Below are 26,396 nucleotides of genomic sequence, written 5' to 3'. Positions count from 1 at the left end.
GCTGGACTATGGCAGCATAAAGGGCAACATTACATGGTTAATTATTTTATTTAATTATTTTCATTTATATTTATAAAAGGACAGCTACTAAGTGCTGCATTATTTTTGTTTTGCAGTTTTACGTATGTAATTAACATAGCATTCATTGCCATGCTAGTTTTTTCGCACATGCTCAGGCCACTTTTTTGTATGTTTTATAAAAGATGGAAAGCAGAAGCACCTTAATTTAAAAGGAAAAAATAAATTTTACACAAACAAAAATGCAGTACACATCAGATTTATTATTTATTACTGGCCTTTTTTTAAAGTTATGTTTTTGGGCTTCTCTTGCCTTTATTTGATGGGATAGAGTAGACAGGAAAGGAGGGTGAAGAGAGAGGGGATGACACGCAGCAAAGGGCCACAGGCAGGAGTCGAACCAGTAGCCGCTGCAGAGGACTGACAGTCTCCATACATGGGGCGGATGCTCTACCAACTGAGCTAAACAGCCGCATCTAATGGCTAGTTTTTCAAGTCGTTATTTTGCTTTTTTAATAATGCGATAAATATGGTATCATGAACATTTCATCATGGTTTCATCATACTTAGAGCTTTTGGTATCATTACATCCCTAAATTATCCCCCTAAATCTTATTGTGTTAATATATTGTGATATATTGTGAAAGCAGCAACAGTCATCCCAACAGTATTGTCGCAATATTGATATCGGGTTATTTGGTCAAAGTATTCTGATATTTGATTTTGTCCATTTTGCCCAGCCTTAATATCACATTTGCCAGCTGTAACCAGCAAAGTTTTGCTTAATAAATGACAGTCAGCCACTTATTAAATGTATCATTGTCTAATTTGCAATCAATTGTCTCTCTGTCACTTGACTAATACATTATCCACTTATATAAAAATAGAAAAACACATTTCTATCTCTCAAATAATACTGTGACCACAGTTGATGCTTGTTTCTGATGCTCAGAATCAAAGCAAACAGAGCTGTTGTTGTGCAAGTCCATTTTGAGCTCATTGTAGTCAGCTGCGTCTGTGAGCCTGACGTTGACACAGGAAACCGTACGTTTGTGGAGAGACTGCATTGTGACCCTACATGTCAGAGTGAGCTGATGCTTTAAAGAGGAAAAACACATTTAGTAAGAAGAAGATTTGATATATCCAACATGTGAGCTGCAGCAGTCGAGAGTGATGCAGCCACAATGCATCATAACAGAATAATCACAAGTCAATCACATTACTGAGAGTGAGGTTAGTGTTTTGTTACCTGGGCTAGATGGCAAAAGCCGGTCCTTGTTTCAGACTCAATGAAAATGATCTATTCTGTTCTGTACTTATGAGATGTAAGCATGATGCTGCAAAATTCTGTCCTGTTGAGAACTTCAGTCTTCATCAGTTTCTATGTATTTTTCTTCAGTGAACATTACTTTGTGTATTTGATTTTTTATGTTGTCATAGCTAAAAAGTTAACAGTTATTTTGACAGTTATTATGTTTGCAGTATGATTCATTATTAGTTGGAATGATCATTTTTGCATCACAGTTTTAATTTTCACTGAAAAACATGATGAAAATGATCATGATGTCACATTCGTTGAATCTGTACCAAACAAACATGTTTTCTTACATCTGCAGGACAAGATTTGTAGGTCAGAGCATCTCTGCAACACTCAGTATAATGTTGTTTTGTCACACAGTTTTCCTTTATCCAGAAAAATGATAGCTTCTGTGATCTGAATATTGCACTTGGCCATATTTCAGTTTTGATTTTTTTATATAAATAATTGTGCAGTAGGGATGAAATGGTTTGAAAATTTCATATCACAGTTATAGTGACCAAAATGATCATGGTCATCAGTATTAACAATGTATTGTTGAAATGAGCTGAAAATGTTCAAAGTACTGATACACACACTGAAATCATTCACCATGTTTTATATTGAAAACTTTTCAGTGATTTAAATGTCATCATGTCCTTTGTGATGTCAGTGTTTTTATTGATGCAAAACAAACCTGCTGCTGCACCATTGTCTGGGAGATTGTTGCTAACTTTGGTTGATGCTGGACAGTATTTACAGTGAGTTATTCAAAGCGCAGTAATCAAACATAGTTATAGTGATAATTCTAACTTGAAACAATTATACTAATCATCAAGAATTTTATCGCGGCGTATTGAGAAGCTGATTATTGTTTCATCCATATTTTTGCAGCCCTGGTTTTAGCTTAACCGCCTGTCACGACGGCAAGTAAGTCAGATGCTCTCATTTTAATCCATGCAGCTCTCTGCACATGCGCCTCATGTCCCAGCTGCATCTGATGGGTGTTAGCAACTTGGTATTTGCAACTTGAAGTCTGTTTTTTTTTTTTCAGCAGTACATGTGTTAATGTGAGGTTAACCCAGAAACTGGTATTTTAGCCACATTTTGTTGCATAGAAGTGGAGCAGAGTGTGCTTCAGAGCCAGAGAGCAGCTCACTCTGCTCTGGCTTGTAATCCCAGAGCCTCTCCCTTCACTTAACCCATCAACTGGGAAGCGACACAGGAACTTCTTAAACTTCTTCTGCAGGGTTTATTTGTGTATGAACTGTACATTTACTGCCACTAAACAACTTGATCGCCAACACTTGTCTGCACCGGTGCTCTCTTTTTTGCCTTTCTCTGTTCTGCTCATTCAGACATTCACGTTCCCGGGCTAACTGCACAACTACAAGAAGGAAAACTTCAAACTGCACAGAGAGTTCGGCTGCTCATTTGCTGCTGGTCACTTAGAAACATGCAACACAGACAAGATAAATCTTATATCGACAGATCATTGAGTGCTGCTAGACAAGGGGTTGGACAGGAAAAACAAAAACCTTTTAAGAGTCTAGGTCTAAGTGGGCCAGAAAAAATCTGATATTTTGAAGCCTGGCCTGTAAATGAACCCTGATCTGAGCCCACGGTTTAGATTGTTGTGACCCTAAACCAAGGGAAATCCCAAAGAGTAAGGGCTAAAGGAAAAGATCCAAAGCTTCGTCATGACCAGAGCCTGAGAGAGAAAATCAGCTGTAGTCTTTTGAGGCCTGTCAGGCTCGGTCATAAATATCCGGCTCTACATCACAGCCTGTGTCAGCTACTGAGTTGGATTATATTAAATTGTGCTGCTTCAAATATTCAGCAGAGCTTTGCCAGGAGAGGTGAGGAGGAGCATTGTGACTTGTTTTATGCATATTTGTAGGATTTCTGGTTGTGAACACAGGCTTTCTGTTTCCTTCTGTGATAGCAGAGAGTCTGGATTAATGTTGGTGTTACTGTTGTGTTCAGGCCATATGTTTCCTCATTCTGCTTCTGCTACAAGAGAAGCCAGACGCAGCTGCCCTGGAAGGAAGTACACACTGAGATATGATAATGATCACGATTTGTATTTCAGAGGCCAAGCTTCTAAATATACTGCTGGTCATTAACAGAGTATGTGTGTACATGCATATTTATGTGCATAGAGTTGTCTGCTTGCATGTGCAGTGTTTGTATTAAGGTGTTACTTTTACAGTTGCTGTTGTCCCGGTAGCGTGTACTGCTTTCTGCCACTTCCTGTCTCTATGCAAAGTGTGTGCAGGGGGACAGAGCTCAGGGGTGAGAAGTTCAGTCGGCAGAGGAAATGATGTCGTCAATCGGCCTCAGCGGAGTGGGATTGGTGTTCGACTGTGTGTCAGCTGTGCACTACAGGGGTCATGTCTCCATGCAGATTCTCATTTATTCGCTATGCAAAAGCAGCAAAGGGACCAAAGATTAGCGCGTGTGTTGCAGTTGGTAGCTGGTGCAGGAAAGCGAGAGAACGAAAAAACAAGCAGAGAAGGAAGCAAGCCTGAGGGGAGGGAGAAGGTGACGTTTAAATTGATTTTAAAGTTAAGCCTAATGTACTCAGAGCAAATCAGATGCTCTCTGAACGAAGGTGAGGTGGCAGTGTTGTTTGGAAAAGTCGGTACTTTCCAAATATACGATGAGGAGTGGAGCACAATACCTCAGAAGTTTCTTTTCACAATAACTTCCGGCAGCTACTGGGTAGAAGGAGAGCTGCTGTATGCTTTGGGCTCTTTGCTATTGGACTTGATGGTTTGGTATTTTTTACGGCTGCACCTAATCATTATTTTTTTTTTAAAGATAAATCTAACAATAATTTTTTTAATTAATCCAAAAATCTATCAGTTATTTTATTGATTAATCTAACAATTATTTTATTTTTAAATTAATAATAGCAATTCATTTGCCTAAAATAAATAGCAGAAACTTGTCTCATTAATTTTCAATATTTTTTTCATCATAATTATTGAAAATAGACGCGTAAAGCATAATAGAGCATAATTAGAATAATGATAATAGTGGTATATTTTAAAGTTAGTATAATTCCCACCCTATTTAATAGATGTCAGATGCCTGATCAGAAAAATACTGGACCTCTAATTCAAAAGGAGCTATGATGCATATTAATGCAATTACTAATCACTGTCAATCCTTCACTGAACTGGACAGTCGGTATTTTGACTAAAAACCTAAACTGGTTATGACATGAAGTTATGACATGAAGTTATGTCATCACTGGAGTTATAGGCAGATAAGATGATCACTAGTAATGTATGTTTGCATCAATCAAAAAATATTAAAGCTATTAAAATGTGTGTCATCATCCTAAAGTAAAGTCTATGGGTGGGATCAGCAGGACTCTAATGCACATGTTTACGAGATACACACAACATGGAAAGAAACACAAACACAAGAAAACTTTTGGTTTATTCATTTAGGTCACATTTTTCATTAAAGAGAATAGGTGCCAAATAGGTAAATAATTTTACTTAGCATGCTAATTAAGTTAGATATAAGAGAAAGAATTTTTCACGAGCAGATATACACTCTGGGTTTAAAACAGGACCAAACAGAGAGTGTAGAGAAGGCTCTGACAATGCACTCATTAATGAGCCAATTAATCATTATAGCAACGCCAGCCCATGCAGACTGCAGAAATCCCCTGTGCCACTTAGCAGACAGTCTCTCCAGTCTGTCACTGTAAAAGGAATACTTTATCCAAGAAGACGTCACAATTTGTTTGGATTGTTCAGTTATAGAAACTGCTATGTAAGTATGTGGTAGTGATTATATTCTGATTACTCATATTGATTTATTAATTTCAGGCCTGGACTTGAAGTCATTTTTAGGGCAAGGCCTTAAGTGATAATTACATTTTATGAAAACAGAGCTGTATCAGCACAATTAGCTGATAATTAGCCTGATCATCCACCTTCAGTAATCAATACAAACACATATTAAATTGTAAACCATTAATCTGTAGTCAACATCAGAATACCTGTATCAGGTAAAACTCCCTTAAGAAATATGACATATTAACAATTCCTAATGTGTCTGCAAAAACACTTAACTCTACAAACACAGGATAAAAGGTGTCCTATGTGGACAGTCTTTTCAATTTGGCATCAATGTAAATGATAAAGATAAAATATATTTCTGTACACACTTTACATTTTGGATTTTGTCGCCTCAGTGCCCTCACCAGCCTGTGTTGGTTAGCTGCGCTATTTTAGTGGGAGAAGACCGTGAGAATGAGAGGCAAACCATTTCAAAGATTTAACATTTCTCACTGAAATATGTGCTGGTTGGTTTAATAGTGATGTTAGACATACTGGGAAAGAAATTTGCTGCATTGTGTGTAGTTTTAAATGTGGAAAAATGAAAAGTGTTTTAATGAAAAGAAATGAAAAGTGACCAGTTTTGGTCTCTGGCTAGTCGATTGGTGCATTCCTAGTCTGATTGGTTAGTCCTTTGGCTGTTGACAGTAAATGACCTGATCCTCCAAAGTTAGTATGATGTGTTTGACATGTTGGAAGTCAGAAGTATTTATATTTGTTCTGAATCCATCCAGACAGACTGGAAGGCGGAGGGAAAAGCTGGCTATTGTTTAGAGGGGCGAGGTGCAAACTTGTTTAAATTTGGTCAGCATAATATAGTGAAAAAAAAACATATTGTGATGATTGCGATTAGTGGGAATTATCATTTTTGCATCACATTTTTTTATTTAACTGAGAAAAACTATTAAATTCATGATGATGAGACATTTGTTGGGTTCTGTTCCAAACAAACAAGATTTGTAGGCCAGGACACCTTTACAGTACTATGGTACCTCATTATAATGCAGTTTTTTTTCACACATTCTTCCTTAATCAAAAAATTGCAGCTCCTACAGTTTGGATATTGCACTTGGTCATACTGGGATTTTGATTATATTTTGATTAATTCTGCTCTTCCAGTCCAACATCAGAAAGGTGTGGGCTGGAGGAGGGTTTCCGAAGTAATTCGACCAACCAACAGACAATTCTGTTTACATATACTAACAGCTTTAATCTTCCTTGGAACAAATTAGCTGTATAGCAAAGGTTACCTATCTACTCTGGTTAAAAGTGAGCCCGCTTCGTGATATCTGAAAACTTGAGTCAAGCCCAAAGATAGCTGGCTAACCCACCAATCATGTTTCATGATTCAGGCGCTACAACATCAAAGTATAGAAGTATAGTGTGTTGTACCATGGCCCAGTTCTGTGTTGACTTTAAGTCCAGCTCTAGATCGAGACAGAAGGCTGAACCTCCCACCCAGCAGTTATCAGTAAACAGAGAGAGGACTGGAGGCAACATTTCAGCATTTTTTGAAGTTTCAGAGTTTCCCATGATGTGTTCTTTTAAAGATACAGAAACTGTTTATTTGACATACAAAGGGCTGGCTGTTGCTGTAATTGAGGAGGACTGGTACATGGAGAAAAGGGTATTTTTGAAAACCGAAAGGGGAATTGCACTTAATTTCAGTTTAATTTGTAATGTACTATACCACAAAAGTGTTCAGTTGGCATCTAAAGCAAACTAGCAACTGAAATCCACTCCCTATTTCAGTGAAGAGGGGGGGCAGCGATGAATTAGCAAACCTCCTCGGTGTCTGTCCAGTTTAAGAGAGGGTGGGATATATCGTTTATGCATTTGTTTATGCAGCTGCATAGTGAGATAATACACGGAGCAGAGAAGGAGGGGTGCTGCATGGCCGTTGGTGAATGCAAGGACATTGATAATAAATACTGCCGATAAGAGTTTGTAGTTTGTAGTTTTATAGTGTTTTTTTCTGAGATTATCATGTCTTTAACCTGATGCTGTCTATTATCATGCAATTAATTGTGTGTAGTTGTGTGCTGCAGCTTTAGTTTCTCTATATAATAATCACAGAATAAAGGCACACAAGCTTTAATAGAGCTTTTTAGTGAGTTTCAGCTCATTGTTTAACCGTCTGGGCTGCGACTTTATTATTTTTGGTCACTCTTAGATCTCTCACAATGTAGTTTTTAGTCAGAGATGACAGCTGCTTTCTGTGGAAAAGCTGGTGAACTTAATGGAGCATTAAGCCGCTAAAGAGACAAATATTTCTCTCAGGAGTTGGTAGAGACCAAAAATAGTGGTAAAAGTAGGATTTGCATACATACATGCATACATACATCACTGCTAGTCACAGCTATTGTGAGTTCATGCTTCTTTTCGAGGTGAAAAGAAATGTTCATTCATATGTTTTATTACATAGTAAATGGCAGTTAAGTTCCTTCTTTTTTAGCTTTGGTTGCAAACCAGTTAATATCATTAGGTTCATCCTCTTGCAGTTTGGTGTAAGTGAAACAAACAAAGCAGCTGTCTTTAAAATGTACCTGTATCTGCATGTTACTGTCATTTCTTTGTTTCTGCCTCTTTTGATTCTTATACATCTGCTATGTGCACTCTCTCTTTTTTTTTTATTACAGACCTGAAGCATACAGAAAAACCACATCAGACCACAACAGACCAGACCAGACAAGGTCGAGCCCAGTTACTGAACCCCCCGCCCCCTCCCCCTCCCCTTCAGCCTAGCAGGCTGCATCCACCAGCACCGTGTGATCGTCTTATTTATCAGTAATTTATTGTGCTGATCAGACAACCTCACACCACTGGGACCGGACCGGAGGCCCAGAGGTTCCCCCCGCTGGAGCTCTAAGCTGTGCCTGGCGATGCCTCAGGTAAGAGGGACAACAGAGGGAAGAGAACTATGCCACCAGTAGCAGACAGTTAGACAGATTTCTTCCTACACGAGCCTGGACAGTTTGGGAAAGTGTCTGAAACAGTATGAAAAACCATAATTTGATAAATGTTGATTAAGACAAATATCAACTTTTAATTTTATACCTACAGGAATTAATTAATCATCAAAATAGACAAATCCAGTGAACAAATGGAAACAAAGGAGCTTTTCAGTTACCGCACACAGACATACAGCATTAGAGATGTGAAACACAGTTCAGCCATGTTGAAGGAGGCAAGTGACCATGGTTCAGTGTGATGTCTGTAGACGCTGCATCTGAACAGCTGCTGGGGCAGATGGGCTGTGAACAGTGGCTGAGATAGTGAGTCAATATGTCACCTTTGGATCCCTCTAAAAATCAGTATGAAATAAGTGCGAATTCAGAATTTCAGATTCAAGTGGTTTTTATTCTCTCTGGTGCTGAATTCAACATGACACAATCAGCCTCAGAAGAAGTGTCCCACTGCCATTAACATGTTTTCTTACATCTGGAGAATAAGAATTGTAAATCAAGGCATCTCTGCAGGACTGCAATACTTGATTATAATGCTCTTATGTCACACAATTACCTCAATCAAAAAACTGCAGCCTCTGTGATTTGGATTGCACTTTTCCACCTTGCAATTATGATAACATATCAATTAATTGTGCAGCCCTAAATTATACTCATCGGGCAGAGGGATTTAGAAATACAGGCCTGTGTCCTGCAAATACCCTCCTTGAGGTAAATAAAAGCCCCAGCCACTGTTTGAGGAATTATGGTATCCCAACCAAAAAGGCTAACTAGTTGTCAGCTAGAAACCTTTATGTTAACTGTTACAGCATAGGCAGAGTTTACAAGCTTTAACTTCCCTGATATGTTTTGAGGTTTTTTATCTTGAGCATCAACAAATCCAGGCCCCCACTCTCTCTAATGTGTATCAAATGTAGCTCACAGGCACCATGTCTGAGAAGAATATCATTGCACTAATATTTAGCAACTCTATAAATATCAGATACAGAAAACAGAAACAACAAAACTGAAGAAATAAAGAAAACCTGCACCAAAGTATTTTTTTTAATCGGATTTTGGTTTTGGTGTTGATGCTGACATTTGCTGTTGTTTTTTTTTTTTTTTTTCAGTATTTATATTTTTTCTGTTGTGTTGCAGCCCAGCGTCAGTGGGATGGAGCCTCCCTTTGGGGACGCCTTTCAAAACTACTCGTTTGCTGACCAGGCCCTGACCAGCACTGAGCTGCTCGCCACCAGCTCTGACCCAGATTTCATGTACGAACTGGTGAGTGGCTGCACACACACACAGACACACAAGACCAGAGAGCACTGAGAATTATTTAACCCAATATAAATGTGTAGGTGTGGCTCTTTGCACAACTGTTACTATCATCCACACAAAGATACATTTACTCACACACACTCATCTCAGCGAGGCCCTGCTGCAGACGGGCATCAAGCCCTGCTAACCATCCTTTGAGCCTGACTTCTTTTCAGATCAGTCACAGCTGCTCACACTGCGCTGTCACTGAGCTGCATCTGAATGAAGGATCCAAGTTTAAAGATCTCCAGTCAAAACTCAGTTTCCTCATGCATCACATATATAACAACCTTCTCAAGCTCAGTAGTTTTTATTGTGTTTGGAAACATGACTGAAAAGGCGTCTCATACTTCATATTAGCATCAAAGTACATTGACGATTGTCTTATCTATGGGCTGAGTTGGGACTAATTTCAGGTTATTTTTGTTTTTATTTTAGTGCAGGGTCAAAGAAATTAGAACAGATGTTTAGTTGTGATACTGACTAATTCCCGTAGAGCAACTTATTGTGTGTGGAGGATAGTAAGGACACAATAATTTTAAAGGCACAGCAATGTTAGATATGCGGGGCAGTCAATATTTTTATAGCAGCTAATTGAATCTGTGTAGGTTTTACTTCCTGTTCAGAGTTAGACATCAGCTTTGGCTAGATGGCCCGTGGCTATAAAATGTTACTCTTTGGCCACCAAATATTCCATGTAGGTGTCCTCCTGTGGCCACCAAGCTTTATCACCACACTGCAAGCCCTCACCAACACAACATTACAGCTCCAGAAACATCCTGATACTTCTGCACCTTTTAGTTCAACAAAATAATGTAACAACAAAAGTAGCGAGCAGTACTCAAACATTACAGTTCAAGCTACCATTATGTTGGGGCTACTAAAGTATGGATTTGCTAATGCCAAGGTCATGCTACGCGATTTTAGCCCTGATTTCCCACTGGCTGACAGATTTTGGATATTGCCGACAAAACCCCACCTGATCAGCAGCAAATCGCCGCAAGTGATCATGCTCAAATAAATGCACAAAAGAAAGACTACGACTTTTATCTAAATATTTAGATCCAAACTGAGCAAAAAGTAATTATAAAGCAGCACTACGGCTATAAAGTTATAAACATGCTTCATGCTGATGTTTCAGTATTAATACTCTAATGTCGCTTCTAGTGTGTACTACTGCGTTTTCCTGATGAAACTTAGTTTCAGTGTTTCCCCTGTATGCCACTAGAAGCAGTCCTACGCTGCTGCTAAAATACGACTTTTTTTAACAAAGGAAGAGGGAAGGAGAAGCCTGAGTCTCTTTAGAAACTAATGTTATGTTATTTTGTGCTACATTCACTTTATATCCAGGTTAATTAGCACACTTGTAAGTAAAGCATATTAAAGGAGAGGAAAGGAGCTCTTTATGTACACATTTTATTTTGCACTATGGACACTTCATATCCAGGTCAGACAAGCTCTGGCTATGCAAACGCTGCAGTAAAATGCTGCACTTTGATGTCTCAGTATTAACAATGTACTGTCAATTTTAGTGTTTGTTTTTGTCACTAAACATAGTTTACAGAGCAGGTAGACTCATAGAGGAAAGATCTTGTAATGTGTGACACCCTGTCTCTGATCAGTCCTGTTGTGTGCAAAGCACGACCTCAGGACTCACGATTACAACACTGGGAGTTGTGTAGTGTAAGGGCACAGTGATCTGACGACTTTGAAAGTAACGTATTGTGACCAAGCTTACTCAAACTGCCAACAAAATACTGAGATTTTTGCTCAGTGGATCAGTTTTGTGTATCGCAGGGCAGAATAGTAGACGCAGAAACAGCCACAGTGAGATGTCAGATGAAGAGCTGCAGACGACAGGCTCTTAATGAGGTTTAGGAGAGTCCAGCACACCTCCAACGTGTCATCAAGGCAAACAGCTTCTTTTACCTCGCCATGCTGTGCAGTGGAAAAACACTCACACTGCGCCAGCTTGAGTGGCTTGAGTGGTCACAGTTGCTCACGGCTCAGCTCTGCACGAGTATCCCCACCCGGATCGAAAAACAATATTAGGTTACATGGTAGACAGCGCCCAACAAACACCAGAGAGGATTCAGAGAACGGTCAGTGGCACAGTGATATTTGGTTTTTGGTCCTTTTTGAAAAAAATATTAAAATAAGTAAAGGACTACAAAATCAAATATTACAGTCAAATGTTTTACACAAACTTGGCAACATTTAAGTGAATAGAAACAGGAAAGCATTTAAGTTTGAATCCAACACATGATGTGTTGGTTTACTGGGACACATAAATAGAATCAAGTCAAAATGTCTGTAGGAGACGACAATACAAACTGCATGTAAATGGAACATTGTGAGGGTGCAGGTAAAAGCATGTCTGTCAGTTGAGTGTCAGGCATTTTTACAGACTTTACTCGAGGGCCAAACGATTTTCAAATAATGTGAAATTGCTTTTATTGATACTGTGATTGCAACATGATTTGCGATACCACAGGGAATGATCGTTATTATAATTTTCATTTAAAACCCTCCAAAATTGATCATGTTCATTCATGAAGCACAGACAATTTAAACAGAATAATAATCAAGAAGACTCTCACTCCGTCAGCTGCTCTTGTCCTTACACAAACATACAAAACTAAATTTAATGGGGCGCAGTTGCTGCCATTTCTTGACTAAGAAGGCAGACCGAACTAAACCATGAGAAATCCCAACAATTGTCACATCATCACAATTTTATTATTTTTTTTCTGTAAAAATAATTGTAATCCAAAAGTGATCGTTCCCACTAGTCGCTTTACATATTACAGTTGCAATCATCACAATCTCAATATGAATTTTCTACCACATCGTGCAGCCCTAGTACTCGGTTTATCTAAATGTGATCATCGAATATTTTTGATCTCAACATCAAAATAATCTTGATAATCATTTTGGCCATGCAGCCTTTGTGAGAATTCTGTGAATTTAAATTCCATTGAAAAACAGCGGTCAGCTCAGCCGCCGGCGTGGCATTTCAAAACAAAGAAGTCTATTCCTAATTGTTTATCAGCTGTGTGACATTTGGCAGGCTCACAGAACAGCAGACAGCTCACCTGTCACTGCTCACGCTGTCAGCTCCAGGTGTCTGTCTCAATATACTCCGCCGCAGACTAAACAATAGTGATTCACTGCCGCGCTGTCAATTTCTTGCACCATAGTAACACATTAATGGGATGATGGAGTGTTGGATGATCTGCCATCTTCTTCAACCCTGGACAGATACAGCTTCAGTAACCTCTTTTACTATACATACAATAAAACTATTTATGTTTTGTTATGATCACTTCTGTCTCTCCTGTGAAGACAGAAGCATCTGATTCTGGGACAGCCAGCAGACTTGGACCACTCATGAGCCTCATCCTGGTCAAATTCAAACACTCCTGACAGAAAAACAAATTAGAAATGGCGTCACACTTCAGCTCTGTTGATATTCACAGACATGACATGTGCTAATATGAATTCATAGTGAATAATCACGGCCAAAATGTCCTCATGACAATGTCGTGACAGTAAAATGAAAACAAAAAGTGAACTGAATAGAATTTAAAAATAGGAAATCTTGACTCCGCTCCATGTTTTCTTTCTCTCTGCAGGACAGAGACATGACCCACCGACAGAGTCCCTGTGGGGACAGTGTGGTGGGGGTCGGGGACGGAGGGAAGGAGGTGGAGGGATGTGTGGATCAGCTCATGGGTCTGGGCGAGTGTGAGACAGTCTACAGCAGCTCAGTGTTCGAACAGTGGGACTCCTACTGGGAAGACCTCACCAGGTACTGGATTATTTATTGATGTGCAGGAGTTTATTTTAGATCAAGTTTAAAAACAGCAGCAAGTAAATAAGATATAAAAACATACGGTATATGGCATTCTGCCTTTCACTTATCCTCAGACTTTCTGGAGTTAAGGAGGCTTATGTTGCGAAGAGTTATGCACAATTTTACACATGAACAAGAACAAGAACTACAAGAAGTCACATTTAATGTCAAGAAGACTCATCTGTTTTAAATGGGCAGCACATCATCGACTTTGAGGGAAAAACACCTGAAAAAAAAGTTTAAAACGCTGTTAAATGTAGCCTCTCTGTATCTGTTGTGATAGTTTCCTAGAGACATTTGAAAATTCAATATTTTTCTTATTGTCCGGCAAATTCCACGAAAACTACACATAGTGATGTTTCAGTATCATCTTTTCCCTCTTGATACCAATTCCAATACCTGAACTTTGTGTACTGGGTCTGCCGAGTACTGATCTGAGACCAGTGCATTTAAAAAAACATTTCTGATGCTGGTATCAGTATCACAACAGTCCAAGGTCGACAATATTGAAGCATCAATATTTTCTCAGTAACACGTGTTTAAAGACAATACAATACTAGCATTTGGTAATTTTTTGAGAAAGACAAAACGTATCCTATTTTTTTCCATGGTACTGAAAGAGGTTTTGAGTGTCTTTTGTAGACTGTTGTCTAGTACTGTTGTGACAAAGTCTGATCTAGTTTATCCCTCTGTGCCAAAGAGCTCCATTATTTGTTTAAAAAAAACTATTACAAACACATCGGTTGCCAGCTTTTTTGCACTTGGTGATACGTCTCTTCATTATGATGAACATAGACACTGTAGATTATTGTGAACCAAAACCATTTACGTTGTCTTGCTGCTGTCAATAATCACTTACGGCATGCAGACCAGAAGAGCTTATGTTTACATTTTTCCAGGCAAAGTAAGTAAGTAAGTTGGGCATTAGCCAGTTAAAAAGAAGCAAGTAAATAATTTGATTATTTTATTTTTGATGTTATATTTTGTGGTTTTGGAGAGGAAACACTACTATTTTGTCCTGAGGGGGCTTCTAAATCAGCAAAATATGAAAGCTCTTTTAATCTGTAAGTCTTTATAGTCTGCAAATTGACTGGATGTTGTAAAAACTTCCCAGCGGCCAAGATCTTCTGTCTTCAAAATACTTGTTTTGTCCAAACAACACTCAGAAGCCTAAAAGTATCAATTAATGACATAAAACCGAGTAAAACCTCACATTTGAGAAACTGAGACCTGTCAATGTTTGACTTATTTGCTTGATAAAAGGATTTTTTTATAAATATTTTCCTTCTCAAGTAATTATGCTCCAAATCCCTCAGGATTAGCTGAACTGACTGAAGTCAGTAAAGAGGCTTCAAGCACAGGAGGAGGTTTGTGGTTCTCTGAATCATGAGACTGTTTTTTACTGTTGGAATGCCAGATGAGAAGTTATTCTGTGAGCATTATGAGATTGGACAGGTGCCTAAAGGTTTTTATGGCAGAAGAGTTTACCATCACTGACATGTAATCGTGGAGGCAGGTCATCTTGGTTTGACACAGGCAGGTTGACGGCGGATGATTTGAAGCAGGTAGTGGTTTCGCTCCGAGCCAGGGAGTGGTTTAAGAGGTCGGTAAACAACAAAGCAGCTGGCTGCCGCAGTCTCCTGAGATCTCAGGTGATGCTCCGTCTGTCCTGCAGCTATCCCGATGCTTTGCTGCCAAAATAGTTTGTGCACTGTCTTCTCTGATGTTGAGTGTCAGCTGAGGGCAGACAACAGTTTCTGGAGTCCAAAGGCTATTAAAACTGAGGTGGAAAAGTGCTGGCTGTTGCAGGCACGGGGGTATCTTCTGCTACCAGGGTTGATTGAGGTCATGTTTAAGTGGAACAGTGGAAAGTGCTGCGTCTTTTGGCTAATGAGTGAGTCATTCTTTAACAACCTCGACTGTCCAGATTAGTCCCACACTGACGTTTGGTAGCTGTGTTATGGAGCGTGTTTCTGGGTCAGTAGAAGTCTGTTTGTGTGGTTTTGCATGTGTCTGGAGAGGGGCCTGAAAAACCATTACCTGAACGCAACGTTGTAATTACAGGTGAAAAAACATTTGTGAACAGATGCAGATTTGCTCTTGGCAATATGTATTGAGAGACAGATGGATCATTCAGTCTTGAAATGTTTCAACTAAAAAAAAAAAAGGTGGAAGAATGTGTAACTTAAAGATCAGTTCACATCTAGGCCTTGTAACAAATGATTATTTGCATCATTGATGAATATATCAAAGACTTTGTTCATTCAGTTATTCACTTGGTATATATAATAAAATGCTTTTAAAAAGCCCATCAGTTTCCAAGAGTCTAGAGTGACATTTTCAAATGTCTTATTTTGTACAAATGTTTTCACTTTCCAGTTATATAAAACAGAAGAAAAGCTGAAAATCCTTGTCGTGTTTTGGAAACATTTTAAAGTTTGAATACAATGAAAGTTTTCACTGTTGATAGAGCTGCATGTCTCTCTGTGCTTTGCAGATACACACGGCTGGCCAGCTGTGACATCTGGGGCACCAAAGAGGTGGATTTCCTTGGATTGGATGACGTCTCCAGTCCCTACCAGGACGAGGAGGTGATTGGTCGAACCCCGACGCTGGCTCAGCTCAATGGCGAGGATTCGCAGCCTGTTTGTGAGGCACTCTACCCCCCTGCTGACCTGTCCCTGCCTGCTCCCCAGCCTCAGCCTCAGCCGTCCCAGCTACCCTGTCACAGTAAGAGACCCCTCTTCCCGGGCCAAGGATCAGGCGCCGGCTCCATGCGGCCCTCCCCAAGCTCCACGTCCTCCTCCCGTCCCTCCCGCAGCCTTCTACCAGACTTCCCTGAAGGCTCCCAAAAAGCCACCAGGCCTGTCCCCTCCAGCACTGAGACCATGGCCAAGACCCAGAACCTCCTCAGTCTCACACAGGACTATGGCCAAGCTCCAACCAAGCTCCAGGGACGAGGAACCAAGATGGCAGCCCCAACTTCTCATGGCTCTGACTTTGTACGGAAGGCCAAAGTCCGTGTGAGCGCTGTGCACAAAACCCAGCCCGACAAGCCCTCCCAGACGGATTACGAGAGGTCAGATCCCCCGCTACCTCTCTCCCAGCCCCAAGACGAGAAGGCCTCCACTTCAGCGATTGCCACCTTGGTGGGACTCCCTGCTGCCGCGGCCAGCAGCTCTGGCAGCCTGACGAGCTTTGAGAGGAGGGCAGAGGTGACAGGAAGGAGAGAGATGCCTGTAGGCTGGTCTGCCGCCGTGCCGCACCTCATTGAGGCGAGCCAGGCCCTGGAGGGCAACACCTCTGGGCTGGTCAGTGGCAGTGACAACGTTGCGGGGGCGAGTGGCGGCGGTGGCGTTCTTGTTGTTGAGGGCACGGAGAAGAGCAAAGAGGAGGAACACAACTACTCCCTGTTCCTGACCCGCAGCAGACTGGCCAGCAGAGCCCACTCCCAGCTGGAGGAGGACGAGGAGGAGGAGGAAGATGAGGAAGAGGCGGAGGAAGAGGAAGGCGACGGGCTGGAGCTAGATGACGAAGACCACGACGAGGGCTTCGGCAGTGAGCACGAGCTGTCTGAGAATGAGGAGGAAGAGGATGAGGAGGAGGATGAAGACTACGAAGCAGACAAGGACGACGACATGAGTGACGCCTTCTCCGAGCCAGGTACCAGCTAAGGATGTTAATGATTAACCAGTAATCAATTAATCGCTATTAAGAAATTAACTGCCAACCTGTCCAGAGTTTACCCCACCTCTGTCCCGTTGTCAGCTGGGATCGGCTCCAGCAGCCCTCCATGAATAAGCAGCTACGGATCGTGAATGTTTTAACCGATAATTCACTGATAGTCTAGAAATGTCAGTATTTTTATCCGGATTGACATTCTGGCTGAGCCGTTTGTTGAATAAAAAAAAAAAAATCAAACTCAAAATAAAAAAAAAATAGATAAAAATGAGAATTAGACAAAAAAAATCAATTTTTTTGCATCTTTTAAATAATTAACGATTAATTGATTTTTACGTTTTGTTTAAGGAAAAAGCATAAAATTTGCAACCCTACTTGCAGCCGCCTTCCAGTTAATACTGAAGTTCACAGTCCTTGTATCTGTGCTATTTAACATTTTGCTGCAATTTATTTTTATTTATTTTACCCTTATTTAACCAGAAATCCCACTGAGATTGAAAATCTCTTTTACAAGAGAGACCTGGCCAAGGTAGCAACCAGTCACAACAAGCTGCAGCCTCTGAGTTGGAGAACACACACACGGAGCAAAGTTTATTCATATTTGAAATATTCACTTTTAATGCTGTTCTGAATTTATTGTTTAAAACAATATGTTCTAAATCAGTAAATCTTCGAATCGTCGTTTCTCTGGCAATCACTGGCAATTTGTAACTTATTTATTATTTAAGGCTTTAATATGTAACATTTCTGCATTAAAATATCTAAAAACTCTTGACATACTTTATACATTTTGTTGAGTTCTGTACATTATTCTAACTGTTTCCAGTAATTATTAAACCCAGAGAAATCTGTTATTAATTCAATGTAACGGTTTGTTTTCGTCTAGCTGCTTGTTGCTTTCACTTCTGTGATGTCGAATACGTAAGGAAGTCAGCGAATGTGACTAAATGTAATGTGAATAAGACTTCAGCAGTACCTCATCTGTGAATAATATTCCTGTCTGCGTCGTGTCAGAGTTTCATCAGCTGTTTCCTCTTCAGATGTCATTAAACATCGTCTTATTGTTTTTAATGGGAGACCCCTAGCGACAAAACTCACATATCATGCATTGAATTTATTACCTATTACATTTTGTCTCTATTTCCCCTTAACTTTCCCTTTCTGTCTCTATTTTTCCTCCCTGTTTTCGTGTCTCGCTCTCTCTCTCGCCTCCACCAGGCTGCGACATGGAGCTGATGGAAGACATTAAAGGCCTGACAGCAGGAGTCTCCAGCCGGAAGAGAGGCAAACGCCGCTACTTCTGGGAGTACAGCGAGCAGCTCACCCCCTCCAAACAGGAACGTATGCTCAAGCCGTCTGAGTGGGACAGACACACGCTGCCTAGCAACCTGTACCAGAAGAACGGGCCTCTCCACGGTATATATGCATACACACACACACACACAAATATATATATATATAAACTGCACACTGGAGCAAAATATTAACACAAGCTGGCAGCACAGGATATAAGCCTCACTTTAAGACTTCATGTAATGATGTTTAGTCAAAAGCTTTATGAGATCTTCAAAGGAAAGAATTTATAGAAAATGAAATAATCTTTTGGTCTTTTTAGTGTGTTGCATTGATACCACAGTTTAAACGATCACATTGGAGATATTAAATAAATAAAAGCAGCATGTCTCGTTTTTCACATAAAAGACATGAGCCTGCAAAAACTGTTAAATACAAACCATTTCTCTCACGTTCATGGTGAATGCAAACTGAATTGTGAGTGAATATGTAGAGGATGACTCGTAATGCATTTTGATCATTTCACATAATTAAAAAAAAAAGAGAGAAAAGAACTTCAAGCTTGTGGCGTTGATTGATATAGAATTATTACTTACTTGTGGTCCAACACACAGTGATTATTTTCTTTGTTGCTGAACGCACACCTGTTATAGATCCACCGCAGGTGCCACCAACTGTGACTGAATGGAAAACAACAGCTTAAAGTCTGTTTACCGCTGACAGTTAAGAGAAATGCTCTAAAAGATGTTCAGTGAACAGAGAAACTGTGCAAAATTATCATTATGTGGAAAACTTTAAATGGATTGTAGAGGAATAAAGAAGAGCAGTTTTTGCTGAAGAAGGTACAAACAAAAGTTTTGTAATTGATTTTTCATTCACAGCACACATTATTTAATGTACATCAAGTTATAATGACTTGATAAACAAGAAACTAATTCATAAAGTGGACTGTGTGAAGCAAAAAGTGCATACATATTTGTAGTGAGAGAGAATCATAAGCTGTGTCTAATGAGCTTTAATCTCTAATGCCTTCTTTTCGTCATGAAGGAAAGTATATGCTGAAGAAGTCTCGGCGCACGGACGTGGAAGACCTGACTCCCAATCCTCGCAAGCTGCTGCAGATCGGCACTGAGCTCCGCAAACTGAACAAGGTGATCAGCGACTTGACCCCCGTGAGTGAGCTGCCGCTGACGGCACGACCACGGTCCCGCAAGGAGAAGAACAAGCTGGCGTCCAGGTAAAATACACTTGCATATACAGATGTTTATGTATAATTACGCTCACCTGCAAAGTGTAGGAATTAAAAAAATAGGAACTTGAATATTTATTTAATAGTTAACAGTACAGTTGTAGTCATGATGATGATGTTGGGCAGGATGTCATGTTTCTCAGTGCAAACTGTTTGATAAACAGTTGTCCTCTTTCCTGTTATGCGTCATCATTATCACCTGTTGTGTTTTGCAGAGCTTGTCGTTTAAAAAAGAAGGCGCAGTATGAGGCAAACAAGGTGAAGCTCTGGGGACTCAGCACAGAATATGGTAAGTTCATGCATCTATTTTTTCATGCCTTGTAAATAGCTCTGACAATATATTTCTCTAAAATTATCAAATTTTTTTAAATTTACCTTCTGAAAAATACAAGACAGATGCTTAAATTTGAATGGTTTTGTGCTCAGTGCTTCTTTGTGTTCCTTGCCCTGTGTTTTCCTGTAGATCGACTGCTGTTTGTGATCAACGCCATCAAGGAGGAGATCGTAGCCCGAGTGGAGGACTCTTCTCCGCGTCCAACCAACATGACTGACACTCTTGAGCATCTCATCCAGGAGACACTTGGTGAGAATCATTTACAGCGGACTGGTCACTGGGTTCACCTGATTGTCTAAACTTAATAAGGAAACAATATGTGGGACAATGAGTGAGAACCACTCAAATTAAACATTTATTTAGACTATTTTGTTATTTATTTACAACATCACAAGCAACCAGGTGGCTTTAAAACAAGATACTAGATATAGAAATCTACATTTTTGGAGAAACTCACAAAAGCTGTATTTAATCAAAAGAAAATCATTTAGACTTGATGTTGCCTGTTCATAGATAAGAGCCTGCATGTCCCAGTGGAACTTGTGGCTATTCAGAAGGTTAATGTTTTGGCACAGAACTGAGTAGATCATCCCCAGTAACTTACTTAGTTTAATTATAACAAGTAACCACTATCATGTTTAATTTTTCCCATTTATAACAAATCAGATTTCATGAAAATTGGTTCAGAATTAAACGAGTTACAGGCTCTCCTTTGTTTACTAGTGAACCTTGAATGCAATATGGCGACTGCCCAGACGGTCAGCAGAGATGGCGGCAGAGCAAGCAAAGAGGGGTTTATTCATTTCATATCAGTTTCTGAGCTGCAAAAAAGGCCAAAATGTGGCCTGTATCAGGCATAAGTTGTTGATGACCGACTGGTTAAGAGGAGCGAGGGGTCAGTAGTCGGTATTCAATCAAATGGGTTTTTCAATGTTTTTCAAAAATTTTGGATCACTGCAACCACGAGGGTCCCTTTAACATACAGTCTTAAATGTGCATGAAAAATATTAGGCTCATGGATGAAATTTGTTTATACTCCATAATGCATAAACGTACTAATTTCATAAGTTTCTCTAGTGTCCCAGAATTGTCCCATTGCTTATGTTTGTTTGAGGCAAGTGAGTTGCACAAACATCTCTTTAACAACATTTCTGAATGAGTCATTGTGTGTCTCTGTGTGTGCAGTGGCATCACCTGTCGCCGGGCAGACTTCGGACTTCGTCAACAAGATCTTGGACAACACAGGACGCGGCGACCCCACCGGCGGACTGGTCGGCCTGCGAGTCCCCACCTCCAAAATCTAGACAGACCGCGGTCCACTGAGAGGAGTGGACTAAATATTACCACCGTGCTGTCCCATTGTAACTATGCTCCCCTCTGCATGCCCCTCCAACCCAGAGTACATACACATTGTTAGTCACACAAACACACATACCACTCCCTGTGTGTATGTATGTGTGCTTGTTTTAGCCATGCACCTGTATGGCATACACACCCTAGCTTTCTGTCTCTGCACACTGAGCGCAGAAACAGTGCGTCACCGTCTCCCAACCCATCGTGAGCGTCTGTTGGGAAAAGCGCCTCAAAAAGCAAGGGATGGTTAGGTGTATAGCTACTAGCACGCTCTAAATCCACTGGTGATTAGTAGATGTGTTTAACATAGCATTGTGTAGGGTCGCTTCTGTTGAAGGTCTGCTTCAGACGGAGACAGTCACACGAGTGTAACCACTGGAATACTTTCACACAAGTTGTTTGAGGTTGTAATGACAGAGGAGGAATTGTTACATGTCTAGACACCATCAAAGGTTGAAAAAGATCCAGTTATCAAGTCCTAGATGAAGTTCACCTCACATGGCAACAAAATCTAACTCCAGGATGTTAAATTGACCTGCTCAGTAAAGTACTTTGTTTGCCAAGACAGCTGCAGAGGAAAAAAAACATAAGAGCAGTGTGCTCCAAGGCGTTTCGGGGTGGCAGGAAATATTTTGTATTGAAGGCCTAAATATGTTCATGCCATCCCCGGTTTGCCAATCAGGTCTGCTGTTGTTAAAATATAAGAGTTAACTTTTAAAGCTCGAAACAAAAAAAGAAAACTTTGACATCCTGCTGGGTCAAAGTTGTTTGACAGGCGGGAGGAAGCTTAATTCTGACAACGTTAACTTAAACAGCAGGAGGTGGAGAGGAAGGAAGCGTGCGTAGTTTGGTGCTTTTCGGCCTTGAGCTGATTATAACTGGACTTGGTGAAACGGGCATTTTTTTGCCAGTATGGGAGCAGACTGTGAGGAAGATGTTGGTGGTGATGAAGATGACATGAACAGTGATCCATTTCCTCTAGGAAACTGTACATAACAAGTGTCTCCCAGTGAAAAAAACAAGACAGCACCGGCTCCCCTTTTTGTACAGTAGAGAAGGCCAGGCTAACAGTTTGGTGTGTTCATACTAGTGTTTGATCAGAGTTCTATTCATTGTGCCTTGTGTATGTATGTGTGTGTTTCTGAGTGTGTGTGTGTGAGTGACCGAGTGAGATGAGGTGATTGGTCAGAACTCCCTGAGGTCCAGCCAAGGAGAGGACTAATTTACACTGAGGGAGGTTGTTAGTGAATGTGAGGAGGCAGACAGCTGTGTGTGGTGTGTATTTCAGTCGTCTGAAGATATTCTGTATGTACATAAAAGAAATGGAAGCTCTCGTTGCGTGATGCCACAGAGTCTGTGTATATAGGAGGGCTCTGCAATAGATTACTTTTGGTTTTTGGTACTCTTGTCTTTAGGGATTTTGGGGGAGGGTTAACAGATATTTTCGTTTAGAGTTACAAAAAAAATATTTGCACACTATATTTTGATTGTTTTTTGTACCAAAGACACATGCAACGAAATGGCGACCAGCCAGTTAAAGTAAGGTTTTGCACAGCTTACCTGACGCCGTATTGAATGTAAGAAATGTGGGAGGGTCAGGGAACTTCATTGAACTGTGAAATTAGCTTGGGTCCAATTCTGTACAGAAAAGGAACATTCATTCATTTTTTTTGTTTTGTTTTTAAATCTAAAATTTTACCCCATCTCTGGGCTTCTCCAGTAGATTTGTTGCTTAGCGAGCAAGCACTTCATTCCTGAACTGATTCCTCCCTCCATGTGCTAATTGTGTTAACGGCGCTTTCTAGGGCAAAAAAACCAAGAGCGCTAGTAGATAAGCTATGTTACATTTTTGCTTGTTTGTCAAAATGTCACCAACAATAACCAAAATGTTTTGTTCCTGTGTCACTCGTTTGATTTCTGTATGTAGACGAGGTCTAGTTCATCAACAGAATATTAACAGAGTTGTGTTTTAAAGTACTGTATATAGATACATTAATGGTATATCTATCAATGGTGAAATGCCACTTTTCATGACAATTGATTCATTTTTAAGCATGACACATTTCTAAAGCCTATCCTTGCATCGAGAAAGTTAGAGGAAAAAAAAAACACAAAAACCACAAAAAAACAAAAACAAAATAAAAAACAGGTTCTTGTTATATTTTTGTACTTTAGCTGCCTGCTAGCTTTCCTGTTGGTTTGGAAGTAAAAGAAAAAGAGATGTGGAGGAGAAAGAGCAGCCAGTCGATCTGATCGTTTGATGTTTAAACTGACACTTGACCCCGTCTGGTCTCCTTAGCTGGCTGAGTGAAACGACGGAGAATCAGGACTGGATTTATTTAAAACACATTGCAGCGGTCTAGATTGAGTGGTCTATAAAGAGAATGAGGACATGCTGTCTTTAGCGAGGACAGGGACGTGTCCAGGACAACAGCAGTGTGGAGTGGAGATGTGAGGGCGGATGAGGAACCAGCTGCAGTGTTGTTTGTCACAGATGCTGTAAAGAAAGCCAAAGCCATCACATTTTTGTCCCAGTTTGATCTGGATTCAGCACTGTGCGTTGTCGTTTAGATTTTGTTCCCTCTTTAGCTGTGAAGTCGGTTGAATTTTAGTTTTCCTGGGACTGACAGGTTGCACTGTTGAATTTTATCTGCCTGGCTTTGCCTTCGGTCTTCAGCTTACATCCTTCCTGACCAATCACAGCCGAAAATAATGACTTTGTTCACCAAAACACAGAGTTACAATATCCAGGCCAGCGTGTCCAACCTTTAAACAAATGCATGATGCCTGTATGCCTGACTCCCTGCATAAACGCTGCCATTCCCAGGACTTTTAAAATTCAACCAGAAGTCACTCGGTTGGCAGGCAAATTCAAACAAAAATAAGTGTTTTTGACGAGGCTGAATTCAGAAAGTCCTCCTTCACTGATGATGGTGATGCAGAGCTGTGGTCTTTCTGTATCGTGTGATTGAATAACAGCTAGTGCTACACACACACACATATATATATAAATATATTTTTACTGTTTTCTGTTCCGTCTAAAAAGGGAGAAATGGTGCTTTTTTCTGAAACTAGAATGATGAGTATCTTATTTGACTTCTTTAGTCTAGTTGTAGCCTAATGACTTGCTCTCCCCTTACCGTCCATAGCTATTTTCTTAGTAGTGATTCATTTTTTGTAAATAGATTCTAAGTTAATATGTATCTTCTAAATGTTAGATATATATGTATAGAATACTCTATCTTATATGTTTGAAAACAAAAGCACTTTGTCCAAAAAAGGAAAAAAAAAAACAAAACAAAAAGAAAAGCATTTTTTTCTTCCATTTGCTGCTAAAAGGCCTGGTGTGAATGCTGCAAGTGTACTTGATGACTACTTGCTGGGATAGGTCTATTACCTGACTTGGCTAGGTGTATAAACTAGCAAAGGAATAGGTGTTATGGCCTGGCGAGGGTTACATCTACATGTTTCTGGAGCCCTGTAATGATATGAGGTGTTGCTCGAGAGCGCATCATTCCTCGGCTTTGGGAAGCCCAGTGTCTTGACAGGATATGTCTATTTCCTGGTCAGGGGATAGTGTGTTTGTGGTCTTAAAAAAAAACAAGAGGGTTTTGATTCCAGGGCCCCTACATTGATCCTGATGCTGACCCCCTTGGCGTCTTGATTCATTTGCCTTCAGTAGAGGTTTCCTATGGAAAAACTGATTCTGCTTTGGCTTCCTCTTCAGGGTGATGTACAGTGTAGACACATTTCTCCAGAGAGCTATATTGTTATCATTTGTAAACTGATTTCTACTTGTGACTTAATGAGGAGGGGGTTTAGCCTGGGGCGGCCGGGAAGAGCCCGTTTGAAAGATGTTGTTCCGGGCCGCCTTGGGGGAAGTTACTATATCACTGTACTGTATGGCAAGCCAATTACAAATGGAGACTCAATCCGGACACTTATTGCCTTCTTAAATGACTTTTCACTTACATACAAACAAAAATAATAACACGGCAGACATGTCAGATGCTGAGGGGCGTGCCCGAGGTTTATGACATTGTTCTGCCGGTATACGGTCAACAACAACAACAACTACAACAAAACCATTCAGCCTGATTGGCTCAAAACAACCTTGACTGAAGTAGCAGACGTGGTGGAATATATCTGAAAAATACTTCAAAAATCCGTGCTCACATGTATGTTTTTGGGAAAACATTTGAAGCATTTTTCAGCTACAGTTTTGCCCAGGTCTGATAGGGGGGTCAACAGTGGTTAAAGGGCCGCTGGTTGACATACAGCAGACCAGCTGACTCGAGAAGCGTGTGTGTTTTGTTGTCGATCACGAGGCTGGTTCAAGAAAGAGTCCTCACAGGTTTTTACATTTAACATGATAGGCGCAAGCTGTGCAACTTTACATTCAAACCAGGAGACTCTGTGGCATTTTAACAGTCAAGGAGTGAGTGAAAAATCCACGCCAGTAAAAAACTATTCCTTCTTCTTTTTATTTCTGATGACATAAATCCTATACAGTCAACTATTAAGCTAATAGAGTGTGTAACTTTGTGCTACTCTTGTCCAATAAAAGCTAAGTGGATCCATAAAGCTCTTCTTCAGCAAATCAGGGTAATATCGTTCTTCTATCTGACATATGTGATGACATATAAAATCAAAAGAAAATATATTTATGTATTCCAATTATTGTCGCCATTCTTTACTCTGTACAAAATATTTTGTGTGTGTGCGTGTGTGTGTGTTATGAATTATCAATGTCAATCAATATAGTGCAATGCTCTCTACACAAACTGAAAAAAAAAGGCCAACAGACTTGTCACAAGAATTCACAAAGTTTCTCAGCTTTTTTCTCCAAAATCGGTATTCAAACATACACAACCTTCAACTCTCACGAAAGGATTTGACTCTGATCCAACTGGGGTTTGTCACATGGTGCTGATTACTTTTCATTATCCCACAAATAATCCAAGAATAAAAATCTGTATCTGTGTTTAGACCCACTCACAGATAACATTGTCCATGTGATTGTCGTTCTCAGTAACTGTCATCAGACCAGATGTCCCTGTTGGACCAATCAGAGGAAGATTCACGCTGATTTCTTGCTCTAAACAACAACAGAATTGTATTATTGACGTGTGTGATCATTTTTGTTGGGCATACCATTATTTCTTTTGTAAAAGTCAGACTCTTGGATTT

At 40.2% G+C, this 26,396-nt stretch overlaps 1 protein-coding gene across 1 annotated transcript in view; it reads left to right on the top strand.

Annotated features, from left to right (window-relative positions):
- Window positions 1-25,822, top strand: part of crebrf (creb3 regulatory factor) — a 31,907-nt gene extending 6,085 nt beyond the window's left edge. The window contains exons 2-10 of the mRNA XM_084729717.1: window positions 7,815-8,066; window positions 9,279-9,404; window positions 13,076-13,251; window positions 15,794-16,959; window positions 18,196-18,393; window positions 19,318-19,507; window positions 19,735-19,808; window positions 19,983-20,102; window positions 21,039-25,822. Of these exons, the coding sequence (XP_084585843.1) occupies window positions 8,058-8,066; window positions 9,279-9,404; window positions 13,076-13,251; window positions 15,794-16,959; window positions 18,196-18,393; window positions 19,318-19,507; window positions 19,735-19,808; window positions 19,983-20,102; window positions 21,039-21,157 (2,178 nt within the window). The 5' untranslated portion in view covers window positions 7,815-8,057 and the 3' untranslated portion in view covers window positions 21,158-25,822. The remainder of the gene's footprint in view (window positions 1-7,814; window positions 8,067-9,278; window positions 9,405-13,075; window positions 13,252-15,793; window positions 16,960-18,195; window positions 18,394-19,317; window positions 19,508-19,734; window positions 19,809-19,982; window positions 20,103-21,038) is intronic.
- The last annotated feature ends 574 nt before the right edge of the window (window positions 25,823-26,396 follow it).

The sequence above is a fragment of the Lutjanus erythropterus genome, chromosome 11 (genome assembly GCF_056507025.1).
Source record: "Lutjanus erythropterus isolate fLutEry1 chromosome 11, fLutEry1.hap2, whole genome shotgun sequence".
NCBI classification, from domain to species: domain Eukaryota; kingdom Metazoa; phylum Chordata; class Actinopteri; order Lutjaniformes; family Lutjanidae; genus Lutjanus; species Lutjanus erythropterus.
The sequence above is the reverse complement of the archived record's forward strand: the minus strand, read 5'-3'. Positions and strand labels throughout refer to the sequence as shown.